The sequence below is a fragment of the Neophocaena asiaeorientalis genome, unplaced genomic scaffold (genome assembly GCF_003031525.2).
Source record: "Neophocaena asiaeorientalis asiaeorientalis breed wild unplaced genomic scaffold, Neophocaena_asiaeorientalis_V1.1 scaffold36, whole genome shotgun sequence".
NCBI lineage: Eukaryota > Metazoa > Chordata > Mammalia > Artiodactyla > Phocoenidae > Neophocaena > Neophocaena asiaeorientalis.
In genome coordinates, this window is record NW_020174149.1 from 4,771,692 (window position 1) to 4,791,294 (window position 19,603).

The following is a 19,603-nucleotide window of genomic DNA, read 5'->3' on the forward strand; positions in this document are numbered from 1 at the left end:
AAACTCCATAAACACGGTTCTAGGACAATACTATTAACTATGATATTGTGTCCATGTTTAAGGTGGTAATAAAATTGAAATGCAAACCAGTAAAAGAATTTAGCATGATTTTAAACAACCTGATTCCTAAAAATATAAATAAATAAATAAAAACAAAAGATTTGCAATCTCAAATACGAATTTCCCCCATCAAATAAATCTGAAAGTAGGCCTTGTGTTTCATAATAACTTCACTAACAAGGCAGCGGTCATAAAAATCACATATTCCTGGAGACCTCCCTGGTGGCGCAGTGGTTAAGAATCCGCCTGTCAATGCAGGGGACTCAGGTTCGAGCCCTGGTCCAGGAAGATCCCACATGCCATGGAGCAACTAAGCCCATGCACCACAACTACTGAGCCTGTGCTCTAGAGCCCACGTCCCACAACTACTGAGCCTGCATGCCACAACTACTGAAGCCCGCATGCCTAGAGCCCATGCTCCGCCACAAGAGAAGCCCCTGCAATGAGAAGCCCGTGCACCAAGATGAAGAGTAGCTCCTGCTGTCCACAACTAGAGAAAGTCCCTGTGCGGCAATGAAGACCCAACGCAGCCAAAAATAAATTAAAAAAAAAAAGGTAATTGTACCTTGCTTTAAAAAAAAAAAATCACATATTTCACTTTCATCCATTCCTATAAATACCTTCCATCTTTGGGTGGGGGGGCGGAATTTCTAAATCTCCATTGAAGTGTATAAAATGTTTTAACACATAAAAAAACAGCAGCAATGTTATATGAAAAGACCTGTAAGCAAAAAGTTACAGGCTTGCATTTTTAGGCAAGTAGTATTTAGATTTATTATTAGTAAGGTTCAAAGGTTAAAACTAAGAAAGTGCCAGACACTTTGAAGGAGGGGCTAGCTCAGCCAGGGGTCACATGGCAGCTGCTAATTGGAAAATGTTGAAAAGGGAAGGGGAAGGGCAGGGTAGCTGCCTTCTCTTCCTTCTTTATTGTAACATTTGATTTTCACTGAAAAAAAAAAAAAGAAAAGTAAAGAAAGAAAGAAAAGCTAAGATCTGTATAACTCAAAAGAGGCTTAAAATAAATAAATCACCCCCAGGCAGACTGAGCACAGCTGACACCCTATCAAGGCTTCCTTGCAAAAATACAAAAAAAAGACTGAATTTTAAAATCAAACTATATTTCTATAGTGAATTTTAATACAGAGAGCCTAATCATCAAACTAGCTAAATCTTTTTGTCATTATATTTACAACATTAAAATATTCTTTATTATAGTACATGCCATTTTATTTCTTGATTTGTCTAAAGGTTTATTTATCTTGAAAAGAATGTATCTCTTCTTAAACTATCTTGTGTTGCCTTTTTTTAAAAGATGATTTTCAGAACTAACAAGCTTCTAGAAGGTAAGTCAAATCAACAATAATTAAATACTGCAAACTATAGATCAGTTAATTATAAAAAGCAAGCTGTGTTTCTTTGAAATCTTTCAAATGGCATTTTTTATTAGAAAAGTTGCGGCACTAATTTTTTTTTTACTAAGTACACATTTTTATGTCTCTATAAATACTGTTAGACTCCTTAAAATGCATTCTTGCTTAAGTATACAATTTTTACATTTAATTCAGAATGATGAAAAGAATTTTCATGATTAATGCTTATACTCCATTGACGTGAGATAGGAAAGTAACAACCCATAGCTAAATGTAAAGTTGGATTTATGACATCATTTTGATTGCGCACATTAGCTGCAGTTACCTGCACCACTCATTCTGAGCCACTAGATGGTGCAAAAAATAAATTTAAACGGTAAATTTTCATTCCATCACCATGGAATCTAAATATAACTCTGAGAAAGATTAAACAAATTTCTAGGCATATAACAAAGCTAGTGATTTCTATATTTATTGCACTTAAAAAAAAATCAATACATAGCATCAGCTCTACCTCGATCTGGAAACAAGTCCTTTTGAGCAATTCTTTGCTCTCTTCTTCTAAGGGCCTTGAGTTCTGAATTTATAATGATACTCATCATTCAAACTGCTGTCATCATTCACATATTAAATAAATTTATGATATTAACTTATGATCTATGTTTGCCAAAATTTTTATAAAAACTGTAAGACCAAGCAAATATAAAATTAAAGAATCACCAGAGGTTCCTATCTGAACTCACTCAAAGCCAAGGGGGGAAGTAAGAGTCTTCATAAATATATCCTGGCTCCCAAAGCAACCTGACAACAAATAGCCAAGATGCTCATCAACAGCCCAGAATTTGTCCAAATTCCATCAAGAGAAAACCGTCTTTCTTTCACCCTCACTAAGATCAACCTGGGTGATTCTACTAGGTCCGCAGCTGGGTAAATATGGGTATTTACTCATCCAGCCAATGGTGATAATGTGCTAACAAAACCTTGTCTCTTCTTTTAAAAACCAAAATGAGCTCCAGATAAAATGCCCATCTCTAGAAGGCCTTTCATGAAATGCTGCCGGTGGAAATTTAAACCTTGTGAAAGGTTGATAAAGGAAGTATTTTCAGGCAGCCCATACCCAAATAACAGCATTTAGACATTTTAGATAGGAGTATATTCTTCCTATGAGGTGGATTACCACCCTTAGCTCTATGACAGGCTTCACATATAAAATTACAGTCACCACAAAACAGGTTTCGGAGAAAAGGAATGACTTCCCCCAGAATCCTAGAAATATGATACACACCTATAATTGTACTTTCAATTTCATATTCACAGAAAATGATTTTCTGAGGCAATGGCAGAAATAAGACAAGCCTATGGGAACGCTGCTTGCACCACAGCCTGTCCCAGAGGCTGGTACTCTGAGGCTTTCAGCAACAAAGACAACTTGAAAAAAACAAAAAAACAAAAAAACAAAGACAACTTGATTCATAAAGAAGGCTTCAAGAACAAACCCACATGGGCTTCGTAAGTTTCATATTTTACCATACAAACATACTGGCTACGTGCCATTTATCCCTATAGTCTGAGGTTCCAAGTGGAAGCTAATCAATCTTTTAATTTTATATGCAATTTTACACACAATTTAATTTTATGCAGCTAAATTGGTGAAAGAAACTGTGAGCTAAGTAAATTTGAGGAATGATTCCAAGAAAGTTTCTTTTCAAGAACTGAAACTAATCAGTTTGTTTTCTATATTAAGTAACTGACTCAAAAAGCTGTCATTTTAACACAGGACTATTGAATGCTCTGTAACAGGCTTAATCCAAGAGTTGTGATATGGCTATCTATAGCTTCCAAGAACTGAAAGTATCTTTCTAAAAAAAAAAAAAAAAATACACTAGCGAGCAGAGGACTGAGAAATAAGGGACAAGTCTTATTTGGGCACCTCAACCAGCAATGATCACAGTTGGCTGTATTTACTTACTATTTTCCTCCAATCTACAAGGGCTTATCTCTCTCTCTTTTTTTTGGATTCCTGGTGCCTAGAATGGGCCCCTGCACATTTTAGGCACTTTATGACAGTTACAAATTAAATACAAGTAAGGAAAGAAGGGGGAGGGGGGAAGAAGAGAGGGAAAAAGGAAGGAAGATAGATACAGGCATAAGAAAAAAATAGAGCAGAAAGCTCTGATCTGGGAGTCAAAACACCTTGTTAAGTACTGGCTCTGGCACTTTCTTGACCCAAATTCCCTTATCTGTAAAACCAAGGATAGACAGATGAGCCCTAAGATCTCTCACTCCAATGTTCTATGATTTTCTGTATATGATTTTATGTACCAGTCAACTAGTGTTTAAATTCAATTAAGTGACCTTATTTCCAAATTCTCTTCTGTATCTAATAAGTCATATCATCTTTCTGAATAAGTCATAATCTTTCCAAAATACCTCTCTAATCAACAAAGCACATTAAACTCCTAGACTTATGATTTATGTAACATTTCTTTACTTATATTTAAATAGTCTCCATACATCATTTGTTTCTAATGTGGCCTCATGAAGTAGACTGAGGGAGATATTTTTTAACCCCCATATTACAGTAGGCAAAGTTAAAATATGAAAGTTAAAGGAGCTCATGCATGTCGTTAGAAGTATAATCAATTAAGAATCTTGACTTTTAGATTTAAGGCCAGAAGCATTTTGAATAATTCAGTATCTTAAGAGGCAGAAACAATGATTTTGTATATCTAAGGATGAGTTCATAGCAATATACTTTGCTATTATGTTTACAAATACAATTATGTTAAATTTAAAAAAAATACCTAAACCTGTCTGAATAGAAAAGTATTGCTTTTAAATTGCCGGAACACCCGATGTATTTACGTAAAGATGAAAAACTTGTTCTATAAACACAGTGTTACCAGTAGTGAATGGCAGACAAAATCAGAATAAGCACACAGAAGAATAAAAAGGAAGAGGAAAGAAAAACATAATAAATAACCTAATACCTTACAATGTTAACTTTCACATAAGTATATTGTTTCTGGAGAAGGCAGTGTGTGGATGTGAGCCAAAGGCTGAAGTGATAGGTAAACACACTGTTAAGTTGAATCCTGTTATCTGATTGTGTTTAAAATTTGATTATATTTCACTTGACAAAATAATTATTGTGAACTCCCAATTGTTAACAAGGACCTAGAAGAATTCCAATTGGCATTTTTTCCCTAGTGTCGTAGATCCAAATGCATAAAAATGCAGCTTCGTATTCATGCTTTACAGTTGTCATTTTGGGGTATCTGCTTACCTTGCTAAGAATGTAAATCACATCACCACGTTTAAATGACAATTCATCAGAAAGAGCTCCTGTGCAGTCCCACAAACCCTGGTAAAAATTAGCATAATCCGTGCTTTTATCTCCTAGGAAGAAGAAAGAGAAAAGTGTTAGAGCTTTCATGTAATGGGCCCTCACTTAAAAATGAACAAATAGCAATTAAAGGCCCACTCCAAACCACCAAAAAACAGTCGAAAAAAATTCTGTCCTCTTTCAAAGAACACTTTATAACATCCACACAAGAATCCTACTTCTTGCTCTCATCTAATTAAGGACCATTTTCAAAAAGATCTAATTTTGAATGTCTTTTCTTTCCTCTCTCCTTTTCTTGTTTTTACCTAAAACTTGTAATTGCAACATGTTTCTTCAAACCAGCACCTAAGTTACTTCCTACTTATTTTCTATAACAAACCTAAGCCCACTTGCAACATGTTTTGAAGATGAGTCAGCCTCCCCGTATAATGAGCAATATCCATGAGATGTGATAAACACGTTGTGAAATAAGCACCGTACAGAATTTAGGACACATCATAAAAATAATAATAATAAAGTAGCTAAGGTACAAATATAACCAAACGAGGTAACAAAAAAACTTTTTGAAATTTAAACTTCAAAAAAAAAAGCATCAATGGCATATATATATTTTTTTGATATGGACCATTTTTATAGTCTTTATTGAATTTGTTACAATATTGCTTCTGCTTTTTTTATGTTTTGTTTTTCTGGTCACGAGGCATGTGGGATCTTAGCTCCCCGGACCAGGGATCAAACCTGCACCCCCTGCATTGGAAGGCGAAGTCTTAACCCATGGACCGCCAGGGAAGTCCCTAAATTTAAACTTTTTCAAAACATAAAGCTGGTTAAAGGAAGAGAATAAAATGAAAGTAATCTAAAGGATAATTCCAGCTCTTATCTTTAGGGACTTTTGTACCCAAAGCCTCTCAAAGTTATTTCTAAAATATGTTAGCAACTTTGAAACTGCCAGTGCTAAAGCTGCATTTTCCAAGATTTCTGTCAGCCCTAGTTTAGGACATTAGGCTCTGAATAAACATGCAACATACACTGCAGTTATCAGCTCATCCTTCTAACAGCATAAGCACAATGAATGTGATGTGTTCAAACTGCCATACAGACCATTAACTGATTGATTATTTAGCGCTCTCTGCTCTATAATACCACAATAAACCGGGTAATAAATGCTTTGTCACTTATACAATGTGGGTCGCCTGAAACACAGCACAGAGTTAAATACACTGGCTGCTTTTGTTACACTGAGAACTGTTTCCTGTTTTTAATTTCATGATAATTGAGTTTTGATGAGTTAATGCAAAAAGAATGCAAGCAATATCAATAAGATGTCCCTGTATTCACTAACCAGGCAGAACATACACGTGCTGACAACTTCCATCACTGGAATGTCATCTTTGAATTCTGAGGGGATAACTGTGGAGACACATGCTGGATCAGGGTTGTCATCTTAGTTTTGTTATATGGCTCTCAAACAGCAGGCTCCTTGGCAAGTCTAACACAACCGGTCACATTAGCATGTCAGGAGGGCGTTCATCTTATTACACATAGCTTGTGATTTACTCAAAGTGTCAGGTTTATTAGAAATTTAAAAAATTCTCTTTAGTATCTGAAGCATTTTTTTAAAGCCAAAAAGAAAATCTGAATAATATGGAGTCTGACTCTTTAAGAAGACACGACTTTTCCATTATACTTTTAAGAAAATAAACAAGGACAATCCTCCCATTAAAGTTTTTCCGCTTGTTTTCTAAGAACTCAAAAAAAGAGGGGGGACGGGGGAAAGGAAGGATAGAAGGAGGGAGGGAGACAGAGAGACAGACACCTTATTGACTTTTCCGCTCTAGCATTTGAACACTCATCACAGAAGCTAGCAGGGATGTACACAAGCCTGGGAATCCAACCAAGAACTAACAATGCTCGTGGCCACCCTTCATTACATTTTCCCCTCAAAGCATATATTATGGAAATTCTATGAATGGACACTAGAGGGCACTCTGGCTGGACAGATTTCTCCAAACATTGTCAACTTTTTCTAAGAAAAAAATTACTTAATAATGAAGTGAATGATTTCCTTTAAAAACCACTTATTTAGACAAATAGGGATTTAGAAGTTGAGACATTCTAGTCAGATTAAATCAACTGCTAACTGGGTCAAATGTTGTGCCCCATGCAGTCCGTCAGTGTCAGTTTAAAAGTCAAGGAATTAGAGCAAGGAGAGGATGACATCATTTCACACGCAAGGCCCTCCCCCATAGTCACTGGCCAGGAGGTAAAAGGATCTAAATAGCTGGTTTCCCCAGTCGAGGCTCCTGTGTGTTCCCCATGCTGCTCAGCCTTAGGCTTGATCCTAAAAGGCTGAAGAAAGAAAACCTGGGTTAAAAACTAGAGAAGTTTTGGCTTAGCTGAAGCATCCCAGTGGGTTCTGCAGCTGTTCAGCCTACTGCTTGCTCTTTTCTTTTTCAGATTCTCTCGCAATAGTTTTTCACTCAGTAGATTTTCAAACGCAGGGGAGAGGGAAGAAGGAAGAGGAAAGTATATGGTGATTTCTAACACATAATCCTTATCACTTTGGGGGTCTCTCCTCCCCTCCATGCGCTTAGTGAAACTCCCATTAACACTAATGGGAGTTACAGGAGCACAGGAGGGGAAGAGAGACCCCAACCGTGTGCAAGATGCATCTCTCCCTAGATGTGAATCATGGGCATTTCATTAAATCTCACTGCTGTAAAAAGTCAACAGAGCTAGTGATCTGGCAGTGCTGGGAACAAGATGCATTTTCTACTGTGCTTTCTGCAATCTTGATGATGATGTTACCCAAAGACCAACCTCATTCCTGTGTCCCATATGTGAGCCCTGTTAAAGAATAATAAGTTGTTTATGTCACATGGCTACCTACCTGTACACACAAATTGACTATTCTATTTCAGCATGCAATATTAGTTATGATGTAGAACAGCGGTCCCCAACCTTTTTGGCACCAGGGCCCGGTTTCATGGAGGTCAATTTTTCTCCGGACGGGGGGGGGTGGTGGAGCGCGGGGTGGGGGGGATCGTGGGAATGGTTCGGGCGGTAACGCGAGCGATGGGGAGGGGCATATGAAGCTTTGCTCGCTCGCCCACCGCTCACCTCCTGCTGTGCGGCCCGGTTCCTAACAAGCTGCGGACCGGTACCGGTCCGCGGCCCCGGGGGGTTAGAGACCCCTGCTGTAGAAGAATCACAACGGGGGAGAAAACCTGGCAGTCTATGTTCATTAGCCTTAGTCTCCTTCGGAAAGTAATGTCAAAATTCTTAAAATGAATTCCAGACATAAAAATTAAGAATTATCTTGTTCCTCAGAGAGCAGCAAGCTCCTCTGGTTTACTTTTCTAAATTTTAAGTGTGTCTGAACATACACAAAAAAATATGCATCGATATCCTTGGAAGCACTGTGGGTTCACAGAAGTTAACACTTCATTTATACACTGAAAAAATAATCCCTGTGAGATGTGTTTTTTAAAAACAACAACAACAAAAAAAATGGGATGGAGCATAATGTCATAAACCACCAATAAGCTTACATTCTGAATACAAATTAAATCGGTTTAGTTGTCTTTATTATATGAATTAATTTTCCTATTCTATCCACACCGTGATCCATGTTTTCAAAATTATCAAAAAAAAATCATCTCATTATGTTTCTTGTCCTAAGAAGCATATATGGTTAAGAAAGAAGGTAAAGAAACAAAGAAAATAACATTCTAAATTAGCTGGCTTGTGAAAGATTTAAACAATGTATTTGCTCTTGTAAGTTAAACATGCAAAAACAGATCACTGAGCAAGAAAAACAGAATTGTTATGAAAGTACAAGCTAAACATTGGAGATATTGACTTTTGCAAAAATGAAAAGATTTTTAAAACATGATGACAATGGGTAAAACACAATAATAAGATAAAGGAGAATCTCTCCTTGGGTAATGTTATAGGTGTAAAAACTATTTTAGAAACGTAAGCATATTGTATAATGTTCAAAAAAATCAAATGGAATCTTTATTTTTTATATGCAAGCTACGTAAGCTTAAACATGAAATAACTTGTAAGAAATACATGCTTAATTTTGTTTCTGCTTATATATTTTACATTAGAGTAGTCTGAAAAAAGAATTTTTCCTTTAGTAAAATCAGTCAATGTGAAAAATATAACATTCTTGAGTAAGGTTAGAAGTTCACATCATGGGAAGCTCAGCAAGATAGTAATACCCTTGTCAACTCACTGCCCTGCACAGCAAACAAACTTCTAATGTTACATCTTTGACAGGCTGGGGAGAGCAAAGGTCACTGGTATGCAAAAGCATTAAAACTGTTGCTTGAAAAGAATTTCATGTCACTAAAGATAAGAATTATTGCAGTGCTTTATAGCAATTGCATGAAAAGGTAGATCTCCTTATTGCATTCCTTTGAGGAAAAACTGATTTGTTCTTCCTTCCCTCAAAGGCAAAAATGTGGGAGATAGTTACTTTAAAAGGGTTTTGGAAAAACACAATTGTTTTAAGCCAAAACACTCATATTTGTGGAAAGAAGATTTGTATGTGTCCACCTTCTATACCTGCACAGAAATTAAAAAAAAAAGAAAACGACATGCTTTTGGCAGAAGCTTTATGATAATAACAAAACGTATGTACTTAAAACTGCCAGTGAACATTGTCCTCAAAGCTTCGCTCAGCCTTGGTGTTTATAGCTGCATCTAATGACTTGTTCCTCACTTCCCTTCTGAAAAAAGCAAACCCAAACCTTTTGCAGCAACCTGCTCCTGCTTTCCTGTCCAGGTCCGGAAATCAGGCCTCTGTTTCCTTTCTACATGCCACAGTAGGAAGGACTCGGGAAGCCTACTTCCTGAACACACACTGCTTGACCACCCTGCCCCTGACAGCTTGAAAGAGTGATGTATGGACATATCAGAGAGGAGAGGTGACCCCCAACTATAGCTCTTTGCAGAACATGGGATGATATGGCAGACCTTGCCCCAGCTGACATGCGGCTATGAAGAGGTGTAAAGTCCTGATAAGAAGGCAGTCCTTCTCTTCTTTCTGTGTAAAATAATTGCTGGTTTATCAAAACTAACCTCATGCTTGCACTACAGATACGGTTTATCTCCTGCTGTTTGGAAATAACAAGAAGCAAGAGAAGTTGCCTTTATCATGTGATTCCGTACACAGCACGTGCAATTATTTTTCCAGTCTTAGTCATAATTAGTACCTGGGGCCACGTGCCAAGTGGAAAGGGATAAGGGGAATATCCTTCCTAGCCTTCCAGCCCACCACTGTCCTTTTCCCATTTTTAAGCTGCTGTCACTGGACTCTGGCATTTCTTACCCAATTCATTTGCTTTCTGTGTTAATCATATGCAATGAAGATATGCATGGCCAACATTTAAACAGGCTGCAGATCAATTAGCGGTCTTAAGTTTATCTGATTTTTATCAAAGAAGACAGAGCTGTGGGTCGATTGTCAGAGCCTGTGTCAAGTTGACCTTTTCAGAGATGTCTACATTGCCAGTCCCCTGGGCAACTTGTTGTCCCCTGTTAGTCTCTGAATGGCAGAAGTCTGTTCTGCTCAAGCACAAAGTATACACAGATGTCTATATTACATTCTTATAGGTTTGACAGCAACTGCATGTTGTATCTATAAACTGTCCTTTAGCAGTGACACTTCCTCAATGATGGTAAGCTAATTTATGCAACTAAATCTCCTTTGCGCAGAAATGAAAGCTAATTGAGTCGTTACAAAGTAATTCAGAAAGGAATACCTTGTATAAATTGGCTTACTTTATAAATCCTTCTCAAGTGGTTTTCATGCATCCTAAATGGGTCTAAGAAGCTTATCAGCCATAAGAGGTCCAGACCCAAGGAGACAACCTCGGGGAGCTGAGGACACATCTTTAGAGCAGTAAGAAAGTGACGAAAAGGAAAGTGAACAAAACCAACATAAGCTTTCCCAGAAAGCTGCACAACTCATTACCTGTGGTGTGGTGAACACTGTCCTGACTCATCTTCCTTTGCCCCTCCACTTTCAGCGGAGCTCCATTCTCTTCCTCTTCTGTAAATAAACAACATAAATGGGACACTGAAGGCTTTCCTCAGGGAGAAAGACACAGTACTCACCCCATCTTAAGAGCAAAACTAAAAGTGTATAACACATAAATATTCCTTTTCAAAGAATGAAACCACTCAACATTCACATCCCCTTTTCAATAATCTAAAGCTGAATAAAGAAACCTCTAGCTATTTCCAAATAGCAACCTGACCAGTTGGCTTGATAAAATTTAAGGTATGTACTAACGTTTCACGTATTTTGTTTTAAATATTCACAGAAACTCATCTGGAATAACCTTAAATCCCGAAAAGCCCTAAAAATGCAGTAAGATGACACCCGGCATTATACGGATTGACCACATTATACTGTGGCATGAGTACCACAGATAAAATCATGGTCCCTGAAACAACAGCAGAGCAAAGAGAAAATGTGTGATATAAAATACAGTTAACCTAGAAGTCATTTACTGAGCATCAGATACTTCATGTTTTCTCAATTGATCATCACAGGAAGATACTAGAAGCATCCTCACCCTTCAAGGTAAGACCCCCCCAAATTACACTGAGGAACTACTATGTGTCATACACTACAGCAGAGGTTAAGACTTCATAGGTAAACCATTTAAAATCCTCATTTTACAGAGAAATAAACTGAGACTCAAAAAGATAAAGAAACTTCCAATGTTTGCTATTCAAACTTAGGTTTATGATTACAAAATCCATGTTCTTTATCCTGCATATGTTCATATATATCTTCATGTTATTTCTACACTCTCCCATCACACTCCTTTCCCAAGTTATGGGAAGAAAAGTGATGAGATTAAATAAGAAGGGTTTTTAAACAGAGTCAATAGCCTAGTTAATCCTTTTACATCAAAGAAATACTTACCACATGACCACTTGCCCCACCTAAGGATTAATATACAATTTAGAAATATTTAAGGCAGGACATACGAACAAAATGGCATGTCAAGGAAAAACTGGGATCAAAAAGAATCGTAATTCCAAGAAAATCAAAAACTTTAAAGAAAAATATGCAAAAGAAACAAATACAGTCATTATGACTATTAAATAATTCAACTCATGAATCTTCATTGAGCATTAACTACCTGTAAGAGAGAGAGGTTCTACCAGAAAGGCAAGGGTAGTAGGAAGCTTCTGCCTTCAGGAAGTTACAGCCTAGAGGGGACAGAAGACAGAACCTAAAGGAAAGTGGGATAAGGGGCATAAAACCTGACCTGTGAGGTACAAGGTACTGAAGGAGTGCAGAGGAGAAACCACCCAACTGGGGCAATACCATAAAGGCTCTGAGGGATGGAGAGAATCTGAATAAGGAGAGATGGGAAAGAGGAAATTTCCAGACAAGGGAAGGCATGAACAAAAGAACAAGGCATGAGCATATTCATTTTGGCTAAAGAATGTGGTTCTCTTGGGACTTCCTGGCGGTCCAGTGGTTAAAACTTCGCCTTCCAATGCAGGGGGTGCTGGTTCAATCCCTGGTCGGAGAGCTAAGATCCCACATGCCTCATAGCCAAAAAACCAAAACATAGAAAAAAACCAGAAGCAATATTGTAATGAATTCAATAAAGACTAAAAAATGGTCCATTTTTATAAAAAAAAAAAAATAATAAAGGCGGGGGCTGTTCTTGTAGAATAAGAGCAGGATGGGAGATAATGCTAGTCATTCGGGCAAACTGTTGAAGAGCCGTGAACATCCTGATGTGGACTTCAGACTTTTACATGTTTGGTGAGGAATAAGAGTCCCCCAGAAGACTTTTACATGTTTGGTGAGGAATAAGAGTCCCCCAGAATTTCTGAGGCGAGAAAGGGCAGGACTGAAACCGCTTGAGGAATGGCTATCACATCCCATTGTCCCAGACAGCCTAGATGAGGGGTGTGGGGAGAGAGACCACTCCTAGTCTAGCTAAAGGGGAAGTCAGTCCTGAACTGAAGGGGCAGAGGGAATGGAACGGAGAGGGTTATGAGAGGGAAACGAACTAGAATAGACAAACTCTGCCTGACTGGACGTGGAGGGCTACGGGAAAAGAATGAGCAACCAAGGATGACTCAGGTTTTGACCTTAGTTAACTGAGAAATGGGAACATCATTACTAAAAAGAGAATAGCCAAGAGAAGCTACTCAAGGGGTTGTGTTTCTGATATGGGAGATTTAATATACTGGTGGGGCAACCCAGAGGAAATGTCCAGGGGCAACTGGAAAGCTTGGTAGACAGGTCAAGAATGCAGGTGTAAACTTAGAAGTCTCGTGCATATTTTAAAGTGGTGATTAATAAAAACCAGCATTGAAATCAAGCTTGAGAGTTACTGTACTTACAAGATAATTATAACTGTTTCAAATTTTTGTAACTCAATTCAAACAAAAGAATGAAAGCTCCAATATAAGGAACAGCTGGAAATCATTGGCACTTTACACACATTAAGTTAAACATAATATTGGCGATTTAATATAGTTCAGTCAAATAGTAAAGAATACATAGAAGACCTAATAAAAAGTCTAATACTAAATGCTGTCTCTTTTCTCTTCAACAATTATCTCACTTATGTTAAACCTCAAGGACTAGTTATCAGAAATGGATCAATAGGGTGTTTTCATACAGATTTTAAAGGTATTAGGGACATTTACCGTCATTAGTCCAAGCTACTCGTTTTACAAATCATTAATTTCTTTTGAGGTGAAGGAGAGAGCTTTCTTTACTTTTCATACTTTCTCTTTCCCCAGCACTCCCTCTCTTCCAATTTGGTCACAAATTCAATAGTAAGAAGTAAATTCAAAAACAGTTAAGGGCACTTGTCCTGAAGTCAAAAGCTTTAACCACATTAATACAGAAAGCACTATTCCTGGCTCTTAAGAAGACACTATGGGATTTACTCTCACCACCCAAAGTCAGTGTCAATATATCATAAAAACTATTAATAATTACAAGAAGGGCTTCCCTGGTGGCCCAGTGGTTGAGAGTCCGCCTGCCGATGCAGGGGACACGGGTTCGTGCCCCGGTCCGGGAAGATTCCACTCGCCGCGGAGCGGCTGGGACCGTGAGCCATGGCCACTGGGCCTGCGCGTCCGGAGCCTGTGCTCCGCAACGGGAGAGGCCGCAACAGTGAGAGGCCCACGTACCCCAAAAAAAAAAAAAAATAATAATAATTACAAGAATTAAGTGGGAAAAACTCCATTCTTGGCAAAGTTGTCAATGAATTTAGAATTTATTACTAAGAATTTATTATTTTATTAAAATTTAAGTACCTGTTATATGTGCAATGTGTTCTTAAACTATCAGAATGACATTAAAAATATTTACTGTGAAGTTTCCAAATTGAAACCCATGTGAGATGCTTAAGAAGTGTTTTAGAGGATAAGATGCTCATTAAAAACAGTTCCTTTCTCCTTTGCAAACCTAGAACTTCTATGTTTAGGTCAAAGCCTTCTGTGTTTCAAATATCAATTTTTCTTAACAGTAAAACAACCCATTTTATCTTGGGCTAACAGTACAAACAGCTTCCATATAAAAGACGACAAAATCAAATCTGGTGTGTGCTTTTTTAATCTTAGGAAGAAAAGAACTCAACCTGAATCTTGAATAGACTCTGGTACAAGGGAGATGTTCAATAAATACTAAGTGAACAAACGGATTCCAAAATCATGAAAATAAATCCTACTACTATATTCATTTACTAACAGAGCAAACCTCTCCACATCATTCAAAAAATATATAAGGACAAGTGACCAAAATTCTAGGCAATAATCACCTTCACAATATATTAGAAACATACAGATGTTGTTTTATTTAGGTTTATTATTAAACATATTTTATTTGGGGGTTGAGGCATGAAGTCATTATACGATACTAATTAATACCTCAAATAGTCAATATGTGTGGGTTAATATATTCCATTCAACATTTTAATAACAGTAAACAAAAACAGCTCAGCTATGCAACAAAATCCATCAAACCATACAGATGGTTATAAGGTTTTCATTATGTGGTTTCCATAGCAATCATATTGCAAATCTGGAAGCTTCTTGCAAACAAGCAGCTGGTATTTACATGCCTCTCAGCTGCAGCACAAAACGCTTCAACATGTGAAGTTATTATTCCATTCACACATTGTTAGGAGAATCACCGGGAGATTCTTTTTTTTTTTTTGACCATAACAAGATGAAAATAACAATAAAGTGAACTAATTGCAGAAGATAACTCAAGCATAGTTATACATTTACTAAACTAACCAATGAGTATTAAAAATGTTCTTATAGTCATTGAAAGGTTTTTAACATTAAACCCTGTCAAAAATATGAGACCTCCAGGAACAACCAGACCCTAGAGAATCTAAAAGCTTGAATTCTACTTTCACTCTTTTTTGGATACATATTAAGCCTTTTTGCTGAGTTGAGCAAAGAGAAAAAGAAGAGCAGAAAATTGAGTCTTCCCAGATTTTTTTAGAATGACTACCATTTGAGGAAATGCTTCCTGTGGGAAAAGTCAAGACCTTTCTTTTTCGCTGCTAGATTAATCAATTTAATTTACAAATTGATCCAGTTCCATAACAGATGGATTATTACCCTAATAAGGATCAAAGATCTGTCTAGCTATGCAGTTTTTACAAAATGGCTATTTCTGACTTACTAACGTTCGTTTTTAAGGATAAATAACCAAAAAAACAAAAGTGATAAGCAACTGACATGTGTAGCTGACATTGCTTGGAAAAGGCTAAAGACAATTTGTTAGCACCAAAACAGGATGTGTGATGTTCACATCATGGCTGAGGACTGATATTATCATGTCTTCCAGGGAGAAGAGGACGACAACACAAGAAAATCCTTGACTCACACGATGACTACCTTTCTCACTAAACACCTTCAGAAAACAGCTCTCCTGAATTACAGTGTAATTTTAAAAAGAATAAAACACAGAATCAAAAGTTATGCTCTGAAACAAATCTTGGGTTTAGATCTCTACCTGCCCAGGCTTCATCTGATTATGAGACTATATATTTATCTCAAGAAACGTTAATATATGTTGCTTCAATGTTCACACTATATGCATTCATATCCATTATGTAACTAAATCCTCATACCAATTCTATGAGGTAATAATAGGAACTTTTTTCCTCTTTACGGATGCAAAAGTGACATTTACAGAGCTTGAATAATTTGTCCAGGTTCACACAGCCAGTTAGAACAAGAGCTGGGATTTAAACTTTCACATCTTTCACTGAAGCCCCAGCTCTAAGCCATGGTGCCATTTCCTTGATTTTCAGTTTATAGATAGAGTTTTTGCTAAAATTTCTCGTGAATATTGGCTGTTTGTGGACTTGGAAAACATTTTCACATAAGTGGGTAGGTTCTATCCTACCATAGCACTGTATTTGAGGTACATCTTAGGTTAAGCAATCCTTTCAGCGACGATTTAGAAACAGAATTTCACGTGTGGCTGTCCCAAACGTGCATCTTCTCCTTTCTCTTCTCCACTTCTCCTTCCCCACCTTTAATGTTCTACACACTCAACTGCCCCTAAAGCCAGCACACAGTATTTGATAGTTTGTAAAGGTCTCTAATGCAACTCATAATTGAAAACGGATTTATTTCTGAGGCCAGTCAGCTTTACCTTCTCACTTTATTTCAATAAGGAAAACACAGCTAAATGGAGACGGTAAAGAGGAGCCTTTCTACACACAAAGATCTGAAAGAGGTTCACCTACATTTCAGAACAACAGGCTATCCTGCACATTTCATCAAGGGTTCAGGCTCCAGGGAGTTGCAAGCAAGATGCCCCTGAGTAGGAGGAGATGGAACAGATGGGATAGGGAACTGAAGACACCTCCAGCTAGTCCTAGCAGTAAGATGACAAAGAGGCAGAAACACAGGGAGGATTTATACAAATGGTACCTCACCTCCTCTTCTCTCTCAACACCTGGGGCAAGCTCTGAAGCTGGTGGAAGGGTTAGAGAAGTGGAAGAGTAAAGTCGAAGGGATATGGGTGAGGGAATTCAAAATTATGACAATGAAGACAAGTGAGTTCCTTAAGGGCCTATAAATCCTGGACTACTGGGAACTTAAAATACGGCACTTCTAAAGGTTTCTTCTATCTATTTAATAGCCTGACATATAGTTTATAGCAATCAAAGATATATTTTTATAAAGATATAAGCATGTGCCTTTTAGTATTATGCTAACTTCAAAATGAAAAGAAAGATAAAGATGCCTGAAATGGCAGTCATGTTTACTCTCCTGGAAATTAAGCAAACTGAGTCCTATTGTTAAAGGTCTAGTTACTCACGCAACCTCGACACTGTTTCTAATTCTCAGTGTCTTCTCTGTAAAGTAGAAAGAATAATGTCTATCCCATAGCACTTTGAACAGGATTTGGAGAGGACAATGAAATAATCAGATTTCTCAGGGGAAAAAAAAAAAAGCACAAGTAGCATGCAGTATCAAGTTCACTACCTGAGGAGCTGGGTGTTTTGCAACAACTTATTAATTTAGCAACCAAGAAGGTTAATGTGATATAAAAGGCAATAAAATAAGCAATAGTTTTACAATCATAGAAGCTAATTTTCAACCTGGACATTCTATTCTTATAGGGTTTAATACGAAAAGGTTATCACTGCTAAAATAAATGCCTTTAGAGCACAGTGAATTTCTGTACTATAATATTAAAATTCATAATTTATACACAAACATGAAAATGCAAAAATAATGATTGTTCACAGACATTAAACTTGTTAACATCATGGTTGGGATGTTGGGAAAAAACTCAAATTCAAGCAAGAATCTCATTTGACAGAATTGGGAGAAATCTTAGAAGGGAAAGACACCTTAGCTATCATCCAGTTCAACTTCCTTCTTTCATTAAAGGGGAACTGAACTGGGGTGTTGAATGACTGGACCAAGGTCATGGCACTTCCACCCTGCTCTTCTCTCCCTGCACTGCCTTCTGTGCAACATGCACTGCAGACGTTTCTGCTGCTCTAGATGTACTTCTCTATTAAGTATCAGGAGCAGTCTTACATACACTTGTTCATCTACAGGCAACGATGGCAGGCAAGGAAAGCACATAGGTTAAAAAGAAGGTTTTACTAGGCCAGATTCCATCAGTCAGAAGTAACTGTGAGTCTGCAAATGATCCCACTCCTAAAGAATACTAGACATGGGGAAATTATGAAATGTGACTCCGCCTTGTCCCAGTGTATTCTAGTCGGTGTGTGCTATAATATGACATTCTTCTAACTATTTCACAAAGCTCAAATTCTCAGCTTTTTAATTAAAGTGTATAATAAATTCTGTAATATTAAAATTTACATCCAAAAAAATTATCTCTCAGTTATCGTAACCTCTACCTGGCTCTGGATTTCTGGTACAATTATACTTTGCTACATGTAAGTTCATTTTTTAATTTAAATTAAACTTTTTTCTTATTATTCTTGTTACAAAAGCAGTATCTGTTCATTGCTAGAAGCCAGAAAATAGAGATAAGCAAAAAAAGAAAAACCATTTTCAGTCACAGAAGACCTATCCATAAACACTATTAACATCTCCTTCTAGACAACCCTTATTCAGTTTCTGGTTTTTCTTTATTCTCATTTTTAATAATAATATCCCAAATGTATATGTATTTCATTATAAACTATTTTGAATCCATCCCATTTTTAGAAAGTAAAATATTTCATCTTAACTTAGATTTTGGTTTAAGTTTCATTCTGTAAAAAATACTATCTAATATACATAAGTTGGTGATAAGATCATTTAATTGTAACATGGCTGTTTTATAAGGAACTGTCTACCATAGCCTTAGGAAAAAGGCAGATCTACGAATGAAGAGCTCATTTGTTACAGGCTTTGACTCTGTTTCTGATGCCTGCTTATGCAAATACACTCAACCTCTTCACGTGCAGTGCACCTTAACCTCATTTTCAAGAGTCCAAGAAAGAAAAATCACAGGTCCCTCTAAGAGGAACCATCACCCATTTGACTTATTGGTTCTATAATCCCTTATACCAGCAGTGGTTTCCAAGACCCTTTTGGGGCATAGAGGGTCTATGAAGTCAAAACTATTTTCATAATAAAATTAAGATATTTGCCTTTTTCATTGTGTTAACAATTTGCACTGATGCTGCAGAGCAATGACGGGTTAACGGCTGACACTTCGACGTAAACTAACACAGTGGCACCAAACTGTCACTGTATTCTTCACTGCCCTGCAGTAGCATTAAAAACACACAAGCCAGTTTCACCTAAGAGTGTCCTTGATGACAAATTATTATTTTCCTTTAATCAGTCTTGAATACCTGTCTCTTTCATATGCTGTGAGACAAAATCAGAAGAATGTATAAAGCATAGCTGCTGCAGCTCCAGGTGTGTGGGAGATTGAGTGGTAAACTGAACTGGCTGCTTTTTTCATGGAACACCATTTTTACTTGAAAGAATGACTGACAGGCTATGGTTACTCAGACTTAAGAATCTGGCAGACATTTTCTCAAAAATGAATTAAGTGAACTTGTTATTTTAACAAAAACAACTGACATTTATTGCCCATGATAAAATTTGATCTTTCAAGCAAAAATTAGAATTTTAGAAACTTACATCTTAGGATATAAGCTTGATAACTCCTCAGCATTTAAGGACTTTTCTAATGAGATCAGTGGTGATATTAATGAATGTGATGTTTTAATTGTACCATAACTGTGTCAATATTTAGAAGTTCTACATAATGTAATGAACCAATATTTTCCAACTGACCAATGCATGATGT

At 37.1% G+C, this 19,603-nt stretch overlaps 1 protein-coding gene across 1 annotated transcript in view; it reads right to left on the reverse strand.

Annotated features, from left to right (window-relative positions):
* Nucleotides 1–19,603, reverse strand: part of SKAP2 (src kinase associated phosphoprotein 2) — a 76,566-nt gene that overhangs the window by 19,855 nt on the left and 37,108 nt on the right. Inside the window, exons 5-6 of the mRNA XM_024754980.1 lie at nt 10,763–10,840; nt 4,717–4,829 (exon numbers count right to left, since the gene is read on the reverse strand). Coding sequence (XP_024610748.1) covers nt 4,717–4,829; nt 10,763–10,840 — 191 coding nt within the window. The remainder of the gene's footprint in view (nt 1–4,716; nt 4,830–10,762; nt 10,841–19,603) is intronic.